Source organism: Mirounga angustirostris, unplaced genomic scaffold (assembly GCF_029215605.1).
Source record: "Mirounga angustirostris isolate CCGP_5_RB_7025 unplaced genomic scaffold, mMirAng1.0.hap1 SCAF_3, whole genome shotgun sequence".
Lineage (NCBI taxonomy): Eukaryota > Metazoa > Chordata > Mammalia > Carnivora > Phocidae > Mirounga > Mirounga angustirostris.
The window spans coordinates 169,185,767-169,203,821 of record NW_026991711.1 but is presented as its reverse complement, the minus strand read 5'-3'; the positions used below and the strand labels follow the sequence as shown (position 1 = coordinate 169,203,821).

Sequence of the window (18,055 nt, the reverse complement as noted above, 5' to 3'; positions counted from 1 at the left end):
TAACGGCAGTGGTAAGGTTTAGGCTAACCCTAACTGCAGCAAATTATAAAGTCCATTCACTTGTCAATTCACACCACACTGTATTTCAGTTAATACCATTTTCTTAATGGAAACAATGGTCTCCCAATTTTTGCCGTACTGGACATATCTCCTAAGAAGTGGAGCAGAGAAACTCTTGACCCAGGGTAGCTAAACTGAAATGAAAGAAAGCCTCTATTTCCTAAGATAACCCTGTTTAAATCATTCGGATCGACTGCAGTGATGGCCCTCATGGAAAAAAGAATAAGAAATAACAGCCTGACACTTAAGAAAACACAACAATGATAAATTCCCTTTAGTTAAATTAATCAGACCTTTGCTTCCAGATCCTACTGTGAGCACAAATGGGATGAGTAGATTTAAAAGCATCCCCTCCCTTCGCTCTTGATTGGTGAATGGGGAGATCACATGGCTTAAGGGAAAATCTTCTTTTAAAGCCTGTGCAGCAATAATAGAAAAAAAAGATTAATTGACCCCCACACCCATTCGATATGTTTGTTTTTACACAGCACGATGGAAGCGGTGACTCCCTGTTGGCTGCTCCTGGAAACTATGAGTTCAGTTGCGCAGCATACGAGATTCACTCAAAACTGATACTTTACCATTTGCTTGCCATAACTGAGAGTTATATACCTAAAAAAACAGTAACATCTTGAATATTAAATGCAAAATTGTAATACTTTTGGTCTGGTACAAAAACAACCGAATATCCCCATTCATTTGCTCCATGTGTCCACCAATAAATATTTTAGAGGTAAAAGAGAAAGAAGAAAATGAGAACTTGCCACCTATTCCATTTGGGAGTTATTTAAAAGTCCTCTGACCTCTGCATAAGGCCTTCTCCAAACCAGAAAGGAATAGGTAATATAGAAAGAAAGAAATGATCTCTGTTCACAGGTTATAAACATGGATCACTTTAGTGATCATTGTTTCCTTTCTGCACGGTAGCCAAAGCTCTTGCTTAATGTCTTTTCTACCATCACCCATTCTCTGGATGATGGACCATCAAGTTGTCAGATCATGGATGCATCGTTATCTATTTACATCAGTTGTATATTTCCCATCAGTCACAGAGCTTTCTGATGATTTACCACTCTCTAAAATTAGGTGACACACAGAAAGAGGCAGGGGAATTGGCATTTTGCACTTTTTGCATTGGGAATAATTATTTTAATTTTAAGAAATAAAATCACTGGGAAAGCAAAAAAAAAAAAAAAAAAAGCAACCACAATATTCAACCCACAATCATTAAAGTAAATTAAGATACTCAAAGCCTAGTAGTAACATTTGAAAGAATTTTATATTGCAGTTCTTTCTGCAAATAATTTAAAACCAGACTTTGAATATTACTGTGTCTTTAATTAACAATTGTGAGCTGATTATCTGTGAGCCATTATTTTCCTAAGGTTTTGCACACATTTGAAATGACTTCCATGGTTCCTGATGTTGTGGCAGGACTACACGACTCTGCTATTTTTGAGATCTCGAGAAGAATTACAGAAGCACAACTCAGGGCCAAGCTCAGGACTGAAGCTCTAAACCCATAAAAGTTTGGAGCTCTTTACACTTTTGTTTCACAGATTTTGCCCAGCCTTTGCAGAAAAAGAAAAGAGAACACCATGATCTGGTGCCTCAACCAGCAACTTAATGAGCGTGACAAACAGGTAAGGCAGTCACACCTGTATCTGCAATGCTACAAGCCGGACAACAGCTGTGCTGAAGGGCAGAGGTGGTGAGAGATAAGGGCTGAGATGAAGAAGGGGTAATCCATCAGCAACACTGGAAGGTCCTACCACTCCCATCACCTGAAATACAAACAGAGCACATGACCAGCCTTGACTATTGCAATTTCATGCGACCGTAAGTAAGGGAGTCTCATTCAATAATCATAATGATGATAATAAAGTAATAATGATAATAATAATAATAATAATTTGAAGGTTGGACATGTTACTTTCAGTCTGTTCTTGTCACCTTCTGTGGAAGGCATGTAATGTCTGGAGTCCGATCGAATGTGACACTGGATTCAGCCAAGGTTTTGTAGAATGTTGTTTATAGCTAACTATGCAAATAATGGGAGATGAACCAAAGACTATTCTAATCAGGAGATTGGACATACTCACTGGTGGATTCAAAGGAATGTAGTCCACAGTTCTTTGATGGAGCTGGCACTGACAACGGCGGTGATGGCATAGCGCTATGTGTACTAGGCATTCCAGCTATAGAGTTATTGCTCAGCTAGCTAAGCAGCAGATCCTACTCAATGAGATGCTCTCACATGATTTCTACATCGTACAAAACCTTGTGAGGACCAGACTCTAGATATTACATCAGTGATAAAAAAATTTTTTTTTCTTCCCGTAAATCCTAGACTGGCCAACTCATAGTGTCATTTTGCACTAAAAAAGGAAAACAATGTTCTCTTTGCATTTTAAACTCCCCCACCCCGGATGACCTCAGCCTCTAGCCAATTGTGTGGTCTCCGCCACCCCACTCTCCAACTGGCAGCCCTCAACTCTCAGCGCAACTTGAAGAGGCCCGTTGTCAAAGTAGCGCGTGGGAAGGAGCACACCAAAATCCCATCTGTGTAGGGATGGGCCCCTCATCTCCCCACGCACCACCTTGAAATGTACCTCACTATTTTCAGTGTCACCTGAGCCGTCTGGTTTTGTGGGTAGGTAGGGGCACAAAGTGGTTGACCTGTAAATCTTCAAGTCAGAGAAATCAATAGCAGAGTGACATTTTTGCAAAGTTTCATAAGATTGCCACTTGGCTACTCACCAGATTGACACAGACATTGATCAGTGACCTAAGGTGAGGCAGGAAGGATATGATTGGCTGCCTCTGAAGTGTCAAACAAACCCCTTCAATCAAATTGCTGGCAGGCTCCCACTCAACCTGTCGCCTGGAATACAATATAGGAGCTGTTAGCAGCGTGGCTCCCTTCTGGAGTCAGTCTGAAACAAGTGAACGAGACAGTGATTCTGACGCCATCTAAGACAGGACGGGTGTCTGAGACAACAAAGTGCTTCACACGGGATGAAGTTTACCCATGTTGTTCCAAAAGCACAGAGCACACTGGGAAGGGAAGAAGATACTGAAAACGCAGCAGAGGCACTCCTGCCCCACTCGACTAATGACACAAAATCTATTGAAGAAAAAACAGAGATGATGAATGGGTTGCATTTTAAGTTTCCTGGTTTTAGCTTTGAGAGAGGTGTAGAAGACTGCAATTTTAGGAAACCCATCCTGGGGGCCATGACTCCCAACAGAACTAATCTGACCTCAGGCTGCATTTCTGAAATCTATTGATCAGACTACAACTGATCTCTACAAGCTTTTATACCGGGATACAACTTATTAGATTTATATGGTTTAACTGCTGCCAAAAACATGACATTAGAAGAAAATAGTTCATTTAACAAGTGTTCTTTCTTGGCCTCTAAGAAATGATATTTTGGGGGCTACTTTCTAGGGTCATATAAGTGGTATAAATCTAAACCCAATTAGATGACCATGGGATTTTCTGTAATAAAAGTCAGTCCAGTCTCTGTCTCAGTACCAGAAAGAGCCATCTCCGTGGCCCCCAAATAAACAGGTTGGGTTTTAATGATATCAACACTATTTCTTATATTATCGCAGAAATAATTCCTAAGCTTATATTTCCTACCAAAATGGAATTTCTACAATGACAAAATGGAAATGTTCATAAATGAGGATATACTGATATCCTGATTCTCAAGTAACCCACTAGGTCAGTTTCAGTCAACTTTTCCCTTGTTGAACTGAGATCACTGGAAGAAATTAAATCCAAGGCAACCTCAAATTCTCAGGATGCACCCCAAAGAGATTACCCACAATTAACCCATGTACTTTTAGGAAGCATGATGTTCTTTACAACTGGGCTTGATTATATGACAAATGAGTCAACCTATGGAGATGTTTGACATCTTTATGTACAAGGTTATTTAAGAAAAAGAATTTATTTTGACACACCCTTGTAAGAATTTTAAGACTGGCCATTTGCCAATAGGCACAAATGTTCCATTGAGACCATTAAAAGAGGTAGGTGTGCTGTAAAGACAGACATTTCCATGCCACTGAAATAAATAACCAATGCGTAGGCATTCGTCATCACGTTATAAAAGAATACAGGAACAAAATATCAATTACTGAATGAAATCTTTCAATTTCTTTTTTATAATTCCAACAACTCCTGACCGCTGCATAAATGAAGAAAAATACAGGCTAACACCTGGGAAAGTTCTGACAAATGGAATGCTAAGCGCTACAAATTCTTGGGCAAGAGTTGCATTGGTTTTGGGTTAAGTTCAAAGGGACAGAAAATGCTCTCATGAACTCAAACTTGAAACTCCTGAGTTTGTAGGCTTATCAACATTTAGCCAGTTGAACTGTCTGCTCATAGGTCTCCAAACTGGACTCAGATCTCCAGGTGGTCTGGTTCCGAGGCACCCTTGCACAGATAGGGAGGCTATCAGTGGATATTTCAGGTTACTGAACAGAGATCAAGGGGTAATCATGTTAATTTCATACCACCCTCAATTAGATGAAATGGTGAAACTTAGGTCTTTGTTATTAATCGTGGGATTTTTTTCACCTGCTACATGGCTGCTTTCTGTTAAGACTCGTCATTTCTCTAAACTATGTCAAAGCCAGTATTTTTTGAACATGGAATTAATTTTTCTTTTCTCCTCAGTTGTTTTATTTATAAGGCACACCCTGCCTTATTTCAAAAGAAATTGAAGGATACTCACTGAATTTCTTATGTGTGTCAGATGAGGAACATGATAGCTAAGATATGAACAGATTTTTCAAGATGAACACATATAATTTGAAAGAATAGATTATTTCTTCAAAATGTAGACCCTGCTACTTATGCATTCATATACCTGGTTAGCTATGCACATATACCAACAGAAAACTTTCAAGTCATCCGTTCTACTCCAGATTGCGCCACCATCTTAAAGGATGATAAACCCTAACTTTGAAGCTTGTAATATTTACAGCTGACCAGGAGGCCTCCTCACCTCAAAGTAGGCATCTTATGAATTTTGTTGAACATTCTATCCAGTCTCTTTAAAATGAGGATAAGGGCTGGCCTCACTGCCTCGGCTGTCCAGTCGGTAATGGGTAACATCTCCATGATGTAGCGCCGAAGCCCACGGCTCTCCATCGTCTGGGTGTCGTATGGTGCCAACTTCAGAAGGGAGTGTGCAATTTCTGCCAACCTAATTTTTTTTTTTTTTAGAAGAATAGGCTTAGAATGCCACAATGGGAATTTTTCCTCACACAGCATCATGCTAATCACCCTCCTTTCAGCACCTCAGCTCCCTGAACTAAAAACATTCTTCCCTCTACCTTCTACCCCTCAGCTCTTCTTGCGTGTGCCAATACCTTGGATACCTGCACATACATATTAACAGAGAATCACTGACTATTCCGGAGGGTACATGTGAATAGTATCTGAAGAGGAAACTAAAACCCAGAGAGATTAAGGTCAGACCAAACATATCTAGAGAATATGTATACATGCATATGTATATGAGGATATATATATACACACACATACAAGTACATATCCACGTACATATATATAAAAGGTACATATATACACATATATGCATATAAAAGAGAATCTAAACTATAATGTATAACAAAATCACTAATATCAAGTGTCCAAGTAAGCTTCATGTCTTCCTAGCTCCCTCACTGCCCATAGTCAAAGTCAAAGGCATTTCATAAAATGTAGTATTGGTTTTTATTGGAGCCTAAGGAGTTCTTCAAACTCATTTCCCTTTCTTTCCTTCAAAGTCTCTTCTCTTTTTGTCTTATACATGGATCCTCCTGCTCTGCTGTTTTTGTTGTTTGTTCGTTTTTATATAATTGACCTAATAGGATTGTCTGGATGGTTTTGGTTTGGGTTGTCTCCTCCTCTCAAATTTTCCAACTCAGTTCCACACAGGGACTGCAAAAGGGAAAGCACTTCCGCCAAGTGTGGCCCAGGGTCTGTCACCAGACACAGGTCCATGCTCTGTGTTCTAAGTACAGGATTCCCTGAGGGTGAACTGACCAACAGGACTGGTTTCAGGTAAATGCAATAGTTGGTTAACTAAAAAAACTTCAAAACTAGACATGGATTATCAACTTCCAAATAATACAAATATAATGGCATACATGATCTTAAAAAGCCAACTGAATTTAATTTTATGTGAAGGAAAAAGCATTTTATTTATCTTTTAACCAAATTTTTTATTTTACTTAACTTTAATTTTTATTCCAGTATAGTCAACATACAGTGTTATACTGTTTCAGGTGTACAATATAGCGATTCAGCAATTCTATAGATTACTCAGTGCTCATTATGATAAGTTTCCTCTTGATCCCCATTACCTGTTTCACCCATCCCCCCACCCACCTCCCCTCTGGTAACCATCTGTTTGTTCTCTATAGTTAAGAGTCTGTTATTTGGTTTGTCTCTTTTTTCTTTGTTCCTTTGTTTCTTTTTTTCTTTCTTTCTTTCTTTCTTTCTTTCTTTCTTTCTTTCTTTCTTTCTTTCTTTCTTTCTTTCTTTTTTTTTAGAGAGAGAGAGAGAGAAAAAGAGCAAGTGAGCAGGGGCAGGGGATGGAGGGGCAGAGGGAGAGGGAGAGAGAGAATCTTAAGCAGGCTTCACACTCAGCACTGAGCCAACTCGGGACTTGATCTCAAAACCCTGAAATCATGATCTGAGCTGAAATCAAGAGTGGATGCTTAACTGACTGAGCCATCTAGGCGCCCCACTTTGTTTCTTAAATTACACATATGAGTGAAAGCTTATGGAATTTTCCTTTCTCTGACTTATTTCACTTAGCCTTATACCCTTCAGATCCATCCATGTTGTCGCAAATGGCAAGATTTCATTCTTTTTTATGGCTGAGTAATATTTCATTATATATATACCACATCATCTTTATCCATTCATCTATGGATGGATACTTAGGTTGCTTTCATATCGTGGCTATTGTAAATAATGCTGCAATAAACATAGGGGTGCATTTATGTTTTCAAACTAGTGTTTTAATTTTCTTTGGGTAAATACCCAGTAGTGAAATTACTGGCTCACAGGGTAATACTATTTTTAATTTTTTGAGGAAACTTCAAATTGTTTTCTTTTTTTTTTTTTAAAGATTTTATTTATTTGACAGAGAGATATACAGCGAGAGAGGGAACACAAGCAGGGGGAGTGGGAGAGGGAGAAGCAGGGTTCCCGCAGAGCAGGGAGCCCGATGTGGGGCTCGATCCCAGGACCCTGTGATCATGACCTGAGCCAAAGGCAGACGCTTAACGACTGAGCCACCCAGGCGCCCCAAACTGTTTTCCACAGTGACTGCACTAGTTTTCATTCTCACAAATAGTGCATAGGGGGATCCTTTAAGAAGAAAGCATTTTAGGGGTACCTGGCTGGCTTGGTTGGAGGAGTATGTGGCTCTTGATCTCAGGGTTGGGGGTTTGAGCCCCAAAGTGGGTGTAGAAATTACTTAAAATCTTAAAAAAAAAAAAGAAAGCATTTAAAAATTTTACGATTCTTCCCTACCAAATACATTGAGTAGTTGCAGAATGTGTAGAAGATGATAGTAAGAGGCCATGCACACCCACCCATTCATGGTAATATCTTGCATCTACACTCTATGATTTGAGCTTGATCTTTTTTCCAGAAAAAAATCCCATATTCTATTCTTTTATATATATATATTTAAATTTTATTATGTTAGTCACCATACAATACATCATTAGTTTTTGATGTAGTGTTCCATGATTCATTGTTTTCGTGTAACACCCAGTGCTCCATGCAGTACGTGACCTCCTTAATACCCATCACAGGGCTAACCAATCCCCCCTCTCCCCTCCCCTCTAAAACCCCATTTGTCTCTCAGAGTCCATATTCTCTCATAAAAATCCCATATTCTAAAAAATATACCCAAGATTCTTATCACAGTGGCTGAAATGTCGATATTCTTTAAGGTACTGGAAATTCCCTTGAAAACAAATTTAAGAAGGGTAATTAAGCCACTCTCACTAATTATTTGAATCTTTGGCTCGAATCAGCATATGTCTAGTCAGGCATCCAAAGTATCCTACGGAAGTAGAATGCAGGACAGGGAGATTCTGATAAGAAAGGGGAATAGAGAGGCCTGATGTTTCCTAGCAGTACACTTGTGCATGGTGCTCTCAGGAGGCATCCATACATTGAGGGTTTTCAGAACGGTTACTTAAGGAGAAGAGGATATCTCCGATAAAGGGACATCAGAAATAGGCTTTTCTAGGGGCGCCTGGGTGGCTCAGTTGGTTGGGCGACTGCCTTTGGCTCAGGTCATGGTCCTGGAGTCCCTGGATCCAGTCCCGCAGCAGGCTCCCTGCTCAGCAGGGGGTCTGTTTCTCCCTCTGACCCTCCCCCCCTCTCATGCTCTCTCTATCTCATTCTCTCTCTCAAATAAATAAAATCTTTAAAAAAAATTAAGAAATAGCCTTTTCTATTTTTTCTTTTTTTTTGAAGACTTTATTTTAAAGTAATCTCTATACCCAACATGGGGCTTGAACTTACAACCCTGAGATCAAGAGTTGTACGTGCCACTGACTGAGCCAGCCAGGTGCCCCAAGATTTTCTACTTTTTTTTGAAGCAAATTTGCCTTGGAAAAGCCCAGAAGGTATAATCCTCAATCTTAAGGTTGAAAGAGATCTTAATAGCCCTGAGGCAGTGGGGTTCCATATGTTGAACCTCTGACTGGATCCTCTTACTTAAAAAAAATCAGCTTAGGGTAGAAATAAAAGATATCATTTCTCAGGCCCCACCCAAGATTTAATGAATACGAATTTCTAAGGATTGGGCCCAGAAATCTGCATATTTTTTACCTTAATTTTGAAAAATTTGAACTTTCAACTCATAGCCACTCCGGTTTCATTTATACTTGCAATCACTCCCCCCTCCACTACCCTGAACTCCTTTGAAGTAAATCCCAAGCATCAAATCATTTTATCAGTACATCTACTTCAGTATGTGTCTCTAAGATTAAGGACTTAAAAAAATTAACCACAATACAATTATGACAGCTGACAAGTTAAAAATAATTCCTATAAAAAGAAAGACAACCGGTCAGTTTTCAAAATTCCCACCTTATTTCCTAATTCTTAAATAAACTTTTCTTTAAACAAAGCAGAATAATATAAGCCTCATAAATTTCAGTTGGCTGATATTTCTCTTAAGTCTCTTCTAATTTGTAGGCTTTCCCTCTGCTGCTTTTTTTTTTTAAATGTTCTTATAACTTATTTCTTGAGGAAACTGACTGTTTGTCAAGTAGCATTTTCCACACTCTAGATTTTGCTGATTGAATCTCCTTGCTATCATTTCATCTATCCCATTGTTTCCATATTTAATTCAATTGGTAGTTAGACCAGGGGTTAGATTAGGTTAGGTTTTGATTTTTCTGGCAAGCGTATTTCACAGGTGACACATGATTCCTGCTTGTCACTCTTGATGATGTTAGCGGTCACTAGTGATCACTGCACAGATCCATTAATTCATTAGAAGTAGCACACTAGCAATATTGTGTCATTCCTTTTCTCATGTATTATCTATAGCGTTTTAATAAGGAAAAATTTCTCTTTGATTACTCCAGAAGAGACAGGACAGATGCTTGAAAGGACTTATAGTGTAAGAGCTCCTAGGTGATTCTGACGGGCACTCTGGACAGCCAAGCCACTGTCTCTCTAACACGTGGATTGCTCTCCAATAACTTCATGTTACTGGCGCTCTGGATGGAGAATTCACCACTGTGTAAGGCTGCTCTCACCACCCTCACCATCCTTGGAGGTCTACACTCTAAGAAGCTCTCCTCATAGTCGGTTCCCCAACTCCCTCAGTTTCGTCCACCTCGGCTTAGTCTGGAAGCATGAATTCAAGTCATCTTCTCCATAGCAACCCTGCATTACCAAGAAATAGTTATTGTCTTCTCTCCAGAGTGAGCATTTACAGTGTCCTTCTGGAAACTGTGTGCGAATGTGCATGTCTTAAATCATTTTAAACAGCCTGTGCATTCTTCTGTTTATCTCTTTCTTGCAAAAGTGCCATGCAGAAAATTCTTTACTTTTTAGGTTGTTTGTATGACAGATAGGAGCATATCTATATGCACATATTTCTTTTCCCTTATTATTTTACAGACAACATTGAGAAATGCTTGAGAAAGGATCAATCTGTCTATTTTAAGCATAAGAAACAATATTTAGAACTGAATTTGAGTCATTTTATGCATTACTGCCTGAATTTCTCTTATCCCTGCTGGTGCTAAAAATGAATTTGCATTGAGTGTAACACAAACATTTCCTTTAATATAGTCTTTGTTGTACTAGCACGTGGATAATCTCTTGGTAAAAACATATTCCTATGGTTGTTTCCCAGTGAGAACACAAGAGATTTTCCCATTGAGAGGGAGACTTGACGAGAGGGAGGCAGGGACGGGAGGGGAGAGAGGGGGAGAGATGGAGAGAGAGGGACAAAGGGACAGTGGGAGGGAGAAGAGAGAGAGAGAGTTGGACTTGCAGATCTCATTATCCTGCTATATATATATATATATATATATATATATATATATATATATATATATATATATATATATATATACATACTGCTGCTCTGGCAGCTTTGGTTTGGGCAAATGAAGCATTAAATTCCCTTAGGGCAGAGACTATCTAATCAGAGATCCTTGCAGTCAAAAAAACCCCAAAAAATAAAAAACCAAAAAAACCCAAAACATATATTTTGCTAATGCAGGAGTACAGATTGCCTCTTGCACTGCCTGTTGGTTCTCTGGCTTGAATCAAAGACTTCATGTAAATATCTCCTCTAGCTCTTCTACCATGCCATTCCTGTTTTTATCAACCTTCTCTCCTTGAATGATACTATCCATTCTTATGACTTTAAACATGACCTATGTGCCCACAGTTCTGGCTTTTACATATATCCGAATGTATATTTAACTTATAAGAAAAAAATCTATATTATACCTTTTGATTGGTGCAAGGTCAAAGTATATGGGTCTATCCTTACTTAGCAACATAGAATATCTCTGGCCAGAGATCATGACAGGTCCTTTTTTTTTTTTTTAATCAAAAGCTTGTTGTGAGAAATTGCATTAATAGAGGTCATTTAGTCTATTTCCTGGCAGTAAAAATTCTGCCTATCCTCCAACAGGCAATGAAATAATTGTGCTTTTGAATGACATTATCTTGGCTTCAGATAGGTTGCTTTTGATGAATTGCATTATGATGTTATGCCAACTTTCAGTACTGACAGGCTTCCAGCCATGTGAAACTAACACTTTATCTACACGGGGGCGTTGTTCATCACACCACTCTTTCCTTTTATCAAACGCCAACCAGGAGACATTTCTTATTCTCTGTATTTTAAAAAAGCCCTTTTTTATCGAACAACTAGTTGTTTTTCTCTTATCGACACTATGATTTTGTAATTGGTCATTTCCTCCTCATTGCTTTGACAACTTGGAAGCTCAAAATCAAATTTACGGTCATGAATAGCATCTAATCTGATCAAATCATATAGATTTCCTGTGTTAATAGTATCATAAACATAATTATTTCCTTGCTAATTCTCCACTTTGTTCTGACTCTCTGATTTGTATATTCTACCCTTTTGTTTAATTTTCTTTTTTTTAAAGATTTTATTTATTTGAGAGAGAGAGTGTGTGGGGAGGGGCAGAAGGAGAGGGAGAGAAGCAGACTCCCTGCTGAGCACGGAGCCTGATGTAGGGCTCCATCTCACAACCCTGAGATCATGACCAGAGCCAAAACCAAGCGTCGGTCGCTTAACCAACTGAGCCACCCAGATGCCTCCCTTTGTTTAGTTTTCTAAGTTGCCCCAAGTATTTTGTAAAATGATAAATACATAGATATATACATATGATATATAGTACTTGCAATAATGCATTGTAGTTACTTTTTTATGTGTGCTGCTTGTGCTAGACTGTGGTCATGGGGAGGACCAGGACTCTATTTTACATTCCCAGTGTCCAGCATAGTGTTTGGATCATACTCATTAGCATTAGTATCTGTTGAACTCTATTAACTCAGTGCCAGGGCACTGATGTAAGTCATTTGAACTCCAGCTCATTTAACTTTTAACAGGGTTTGGCCTCTAGAGAGAGCTCCAGACCTCTCTAACGAACACTCTCCCCTTCCTCCAGATGCCTTAAGAAGTGTAGTTATAAACGATCAAATTATAGGACAGTTTCTAACCCATGATCCTGATCTTCTCTCTCTCTCTCTCATCCGTCTTTTAGGAATCTTGTCCCTTCAGTCCCACAAAATGGCGGTTGGTAGTAGTGATACTCTGATTCTAGGAAGGTGATGTTGCTCTGTTCACAGGATTACTTGGTTCTATTAGCCATCATCAGTGGGAAAGGAGGAGAGATGGACTGACTGAATGGAGCACTTGGTTGCTATGGCAACAGGCTCTTAATATTCCAAACTTTCCTCCCCTTTCCCAGTGTAGGTGCTGAAATTCTCCATGTGAAATAAGCTTTTCCCCATTTCTGTACAGTGGGAGCATGGGTTGTGCCAACAACTCAGAGAATGTGAAATTAGCCTGGAGGAAAAAGAGTCCATCTTCTCTCTACATTTATGGACTCTCATTTTTGCTCACTTAGTAATTTCTAAAATTTTCAAGGGATAATTTTAAGAAAAAAGTTGACAGCAATCAGGGAACCAGCATGTTTTGCCAAATAGCAGTGTTATTCCTGAATGGCTAGAACCTAACTCTCCCTTTAGCTTTATAAGTATACTAAACTTATAGAGTGAATATTTTGTTACCCATGGAATTTTCCTTTCAAGGAAATTTTAGGACCTTTTACAAATTGTTACAAATCTGAACAGAAGATCTGGAATCATGTTTCTTTTAAGAATCTGAGAATACGGACACAGACTTCATGATTTGTGACAACAGTGACATATGACACCACCATAGGAAGAGGGAAATATGAGGGCACAGACCTGCAATTCTAGAGCCTCTCCCTGGCACAACAACAGTAAGAATTTTTAAACGATGACTGGCCTCATCCAGATCAGAATTTCCAGCAGGACACTTTTTGTTTGAAACACTGGAAGGCTATCATGCACAATGTGTATAAAAAGGACCCAAGCAAAGCATGGCTCAGAGTTAAAACTAGCTCACTTCCCTGCAGGGCTCATTACTGAGTCCCCAGGTGGTATAGGAACAGAGCAAGTCTTTGGGCAGAAAACAGTAGTGAATTTTTTTTCTTGTAAACTGATAGAGAGGAAACACTGGGTTCTTGTGAAAAGTTAGATTCTGGGCAGTAAACAGTGCTTGGATGAAGGCTACCTTTCTAAGAATTTAGGTGATGAAATTTCCCTTTTACTCTTTTATTGAGGAGCAAATATATGAACTATGCCTTTCTGTCTTTGAGAGTACACTCCCCCGTCTACCCTGAGATCCTTTTTGATAGACTTAATATATATTTTCCTGGATGGTCCTATATGAAATCCATCCAAAGCCACAAGAAACAAATCATTCTGAGTACCCAAGTTCTTATCCTGAGAGACGCCCTTCCCTGGCACCCACACCCCCAAACACACGTCCCAAGCTGCATTCACACTCAGAAGCAGGAAAAGCAGGGACGATACCTCATGTGTGACTTCACATCCAGCAACTCCAGGGCGGTAACCCGCGGCTCCCCAGCCAGGTTTTGCAAGATCTTCAGCCTTGGCCCACAGTGCTTGTAAAATTCGGTACAAATATTCAGCAGGGACTCCCGAGGTCTTCTGAACTCCTCCCGAGCAATTCGTTCATCCAGTTCCTCTCTGGGAAGGCCTTGCCCTTCCTCCAGTAAGTGAAGATTTTCCCTGGGGAATTATAAAAGGTTAACTGGGGGTCTGAAAAGGTGTGTGTGTGTGTGTGTGTGTGTATGTGAGAGAGGAGAGCATCACACTGATGAAAAATGTACGATTCCTTATATTATGTATCATATACGTTCATGAGGAGAACCTCATCTGAAGGGTAAAGAAAGTGTACCACCCTAGAAGAGATTGCTATCCCAAATTGCAAATGGCTTTATATGAGCCACTTCCTGAGGATTTACCCAGAAACAGTATGTCATGCATTAATTAAATGAAATCTAATGGAACCATAACCCGGCTCAAAAGGCAATCATTACAAGACGTCAGAATTAGTACGAAACCAGGGCTTGTCTCTCTGTACCTGATAAAGTGTAGTTTGGCGCCTTGTTCCTGGTACCTGGGAATCAGAAGAACAGTCTGCATAACGACGAGAGCAAGTACAGGGTCCCGATGGCAGGGCTTCTTAAGGACTGTTTCTTATGAAAAGCCCTTGAAGCTATACATTTTGATAGGCTCACAAATGCACATAGACTAATCCTGAAATATAAAATCTTTATCTTTCCCTTGGCTACCGCACACACATGTTGCAATCATAGCTGCTATGAAAGCTGTCCCATTGGTATACAATTTGTTGAAATACATATTATAAAACACTTACAAAGTCATGGAATGTAGCCAAATGAGGGGACTTCTGAACAACTTTGAAAGTAAAGTGAATCTAAGTTACCGTTTTAATACCATGTGCTCTGTTTCTGGGGATCAGAGGAAGAAATATGGCAGACTTCCTTTCAGTTCTGGAGACTTATTGCTTTATGACTGATCAATAATAGGACTTTAGCAACTCTCTTTTTCTGTGTACCTTTCACCTGGTAGTTGAATCTAGCCCCTGGATATCATTTACAATATATTTATTTTTTCTTAATATGAGAAATTGAGGCATGAGCTAACCATCCACATCAGTTAACTTACAGTTGGGTTTGGTATTTGTTTTACTTGTAATATAAATGAGGAGCAGGGAATTAACTTTATATGAAGAATGATACATTCTTAAAACTGTGCTTCAGAGAGAATGGAAAATTATGACGTTTCTCCTTAAGATCTCCCTACTAACTAACTACTCCATCCTGGGAAAAGAACTTTTTCTCTAACTGATTTGGGGTTTGTCCTCTCTTAAACCTTCCTTGGAGGAAGACGCTAATTAAACTTTTGTATGTGTGTGTGTTCGGGTATTTAGAGGTTAACACAGAAGGAAGCAATGTAAGTATTACTAGTATATCCAGTGTCTGAGTTACCCCAAAACAGGAGGGGGGAGGGGAGAGTAAGTCAAGGACCATGAGAGCATCATTTAAGGACCTAAGTCAAAATTTGGATGAAATGCCTGTGGAAAATCTGCCCAGATGAAAGAAAGTTGACCCCGTATAACTGCCCCGGGAATGAGAAACCACCCCCTGATTATTATTGTTTCCTTTGCTTTTTTCTTGGAGGCGAATGAAACAGCACTGGAATAGTTCAAAGACCACCCAGGCGGCAGAGAACATCTTGCGTGTTCATGCAAACAAACCGACACAAACGCCAACTTATGAAGGTGGGTTGGATTTCTCTCTGACGGTGTCAAAAGAAGCCCTGTAACCCTAAACTCTCACCTTCCTTTCTCTTCCTCGGAGTGTTTCACACTCAATATTGACTGTTTTCAAGATTCCTTTCATTCCCAACAGCTGAGATTCAGGTTGTATGACACTGAGAGACCACAGAAGAATAATGCCCGTGAATTACCTGGTGTTCACCCCGGACGACATGGTGTGATTGGCTGTGGTGGTTCCCTTGTGACCTTGGTCACACCTGCTCATCTGCGGGGCTGTCATGGGCCTGCAACAGGGACAGGAACCGCCACAACAGAACAACAGCAACAGAAGTGGAAACATTTACCAAGTCCTCAAGTTACGGAAGCTCGCATAAGTTTTAAATTACTCACAGAGTCTTAAAAAGAGACTGTTGAGTTGGGCTTTTCTGTCACACTCTTGCCGTCTCTGTTCTGAGAGGCACTTTATTTTTTTATTTATTTTTTATTCTTATGTTAATCCCCATACATCATTAATTTTAGATGCAGTATTCCATGATTCATTGTTTGCGTATAACACCCAGTGCTCCATGCAGAACGTGCCCTCCTCAATACCCACCACCAGGCTAACCCACCCTCCCACCCCCTCCCCTCTAGAACCCTCAGTTTGTTTTTCAGAGTCCATCGTCTCTCATGGTTCGTCTACCCCTCTGACATCCCCCCCTTCATTCTTCCCCTCCTGCTACCTTCTTCTTCTTCTTTTTTTTTTCTTAACATATATTGCATTATTTGTTTCAGAGGTACAGATCTGAGATTCAACAGTCTTGCACAATTCACAGCGCTTACCAGAGCACATACCCTCCCCAGTGTCTATCACCCAGTCACCCCATCCCTCCCACCCCACCCCCCACTCCAGCAACCCTCAGTTTGTTTCCTGCGATTAAGAATTCTGAGAGGCACTTTAAAGGGAACGTTGATTCCCGGGGGGTCTATCAGCATACCATGATTTAAGTTCTTCTACTTCTTAGTTCTGAGTGATAAACAGTGACACTTCAAACCAGACATTTATGAACTCAGACTTCTAAGTCTGTATGATTCAGTGAGAGTTAAGAGCGCATTTTTCAATTTGATAGGTTACTAGGAAGTTAACCGTTCTAGACAATAAGTAAAAGGTATACATACTGTGGTGGCCACCTACGTTGTAATCAACAACAACAATCAAATCGTTGTAATCAACCACCTTATTTTTCTGAAAAACTATCAAAGAATGAAAAGAATCCTTCTAGGCAAAATTATACCTAAGACTACCCAGAGAAGTGAGTAAATTAGTATCTATTATAAGTCAGTAATGTAGGTACTCAGAAATCTATTTGAATCATCTCATTTTATACGTGCAGGGTTTACTTTAAATCCCAAGGAAATCTTTGCCTCTCTGTCAGCCTCTGAAAGCAACGGAAAGGCTGATGCAGCTTTCCAGGGCAAGTGCTTGTATGAACTCTTTCGGGCTTGTTTTTACGACGCTCATTTTCTGTACTCTGGGTGTGGCTGGAAAGTAGCTTCACACTAGACCTTCTCTTCCTGTGCCATTGTTGGGGAAGGCAGAATTTAAAGATGGCCCCAGGACACTGCACTGCCCCTGATATTACCCCAGTGATTATGAACTGTTAAACTGCCAGAGGGAAATTATCTGGGTACAGCCCTTTAAAAAAGCACAGTTTTCCCTTGCTAGGAACAGAGAGATTTGAAGCATGAGAAGGACTCAGGGTGCCATTGTTGGCTGAAAGACAGAAGGAGACACGTGAGAAGAAAGGCAGATACCCTCTAAAGTGGAGAGTGGCCCCTGGCTGACAGAAAGGAAAGGGAACCTCAGACCTAAAGCTGCATGGTGCTGGATTTTGCCAAAGACCTGAATGACCTTGGAAGTGAATTTTTTTCCCTAGAGCCTTCAGATAAGAGCCCAGCTTGACTGCCATCTGAATTTTGACCCTGTGAGACCCTGAGCAGAGAAACCAGTTGAGCCTGCCCAGACTTCTGGCCTATGGAAATATGAGATAACAAATGTTTGGTTTTATGCCTCTGATTTTGTGCTAATACATTACATAACAATAGAAAACTAACATTAACACAGTTGTAATATACTTATTTGTGTGTAACTGAGTTTGTGTGTAACTCTGAAGTGACTCTGAGTAAAGAAATTAGTAGGAGTGTGGAAGTGAAATGGGGTTCTTCTTATCTTCTTGTAAAAACAGCAAAGCCAACTTTATTGTGAATAATCACCAGCTGACCAATGAGGCTATTTCTACCCCTGCCAAGAGAATATTAAATGCACTGGAATATTTAGAGCCACAGAATTTTAAATGTCAGTGCTCCATCCATTCCACTCTTGGTGGAATTTTGGGTAAGTCAGGTTTGGATAAGTTAACTGACCCATCCTGATAAAAGAGAATAGAAAGGAGGAAAGCACTGAGATTGCATAATATGAGGAGAAATAACAAAAGCAGCCCTTGGGAAAAATTGATTGCTCTTCTCTCCTCTAA

The 18,055-nt window shown here is 39.9% G+C and overlaps 1 protein-coding gene across 3 annotated transcripts in view; it reads right to left on the bottom strand.

The window, feature by feature from the left end:
- The window catches only part of UNC80 (unc-80 homolog, NALCN channel complex subunit), a 229,921-nt gene that overhangs the window by 23,308 nt on the left and 188,558 nt on the right, over window positions 1-18,055 (bottom strand). For all 3 annotated transcript variants that reach the window (XM_064587002.1, XM_064587001.1, XM_064587003.1), the window contains 7 exons: window positions 15,734-15,826; window positions 14,322-14,357; window positions 13,748-13,966; window positions 5,088-5,288; window positions 2,821-2,944; window positions 1,719-1,844; window positions 354-477 (listed from right to left, as the gene is read on the bottom strand). In XM_064587002.1, the coding sequence (XP_064443072.1) occupies window positions 354-477; window positions 1,719-1,844; window positions 2,821-2,944; window positions 5,088-5,288; window positions 13,748-13,966; window positions 14,322-14,357; window positions 15,734-15,826 (923 nt within the window). The remainder of the gene's footprint in view (window positions 1-353; window positions 478-1,718; window positions 1,845-2,820; window positions 2,945-5,087; window positions 5,289-13,747; window positions 13,967-14,321; window positions 14,358-15,733; window positions 15,827-18,055) is intronic.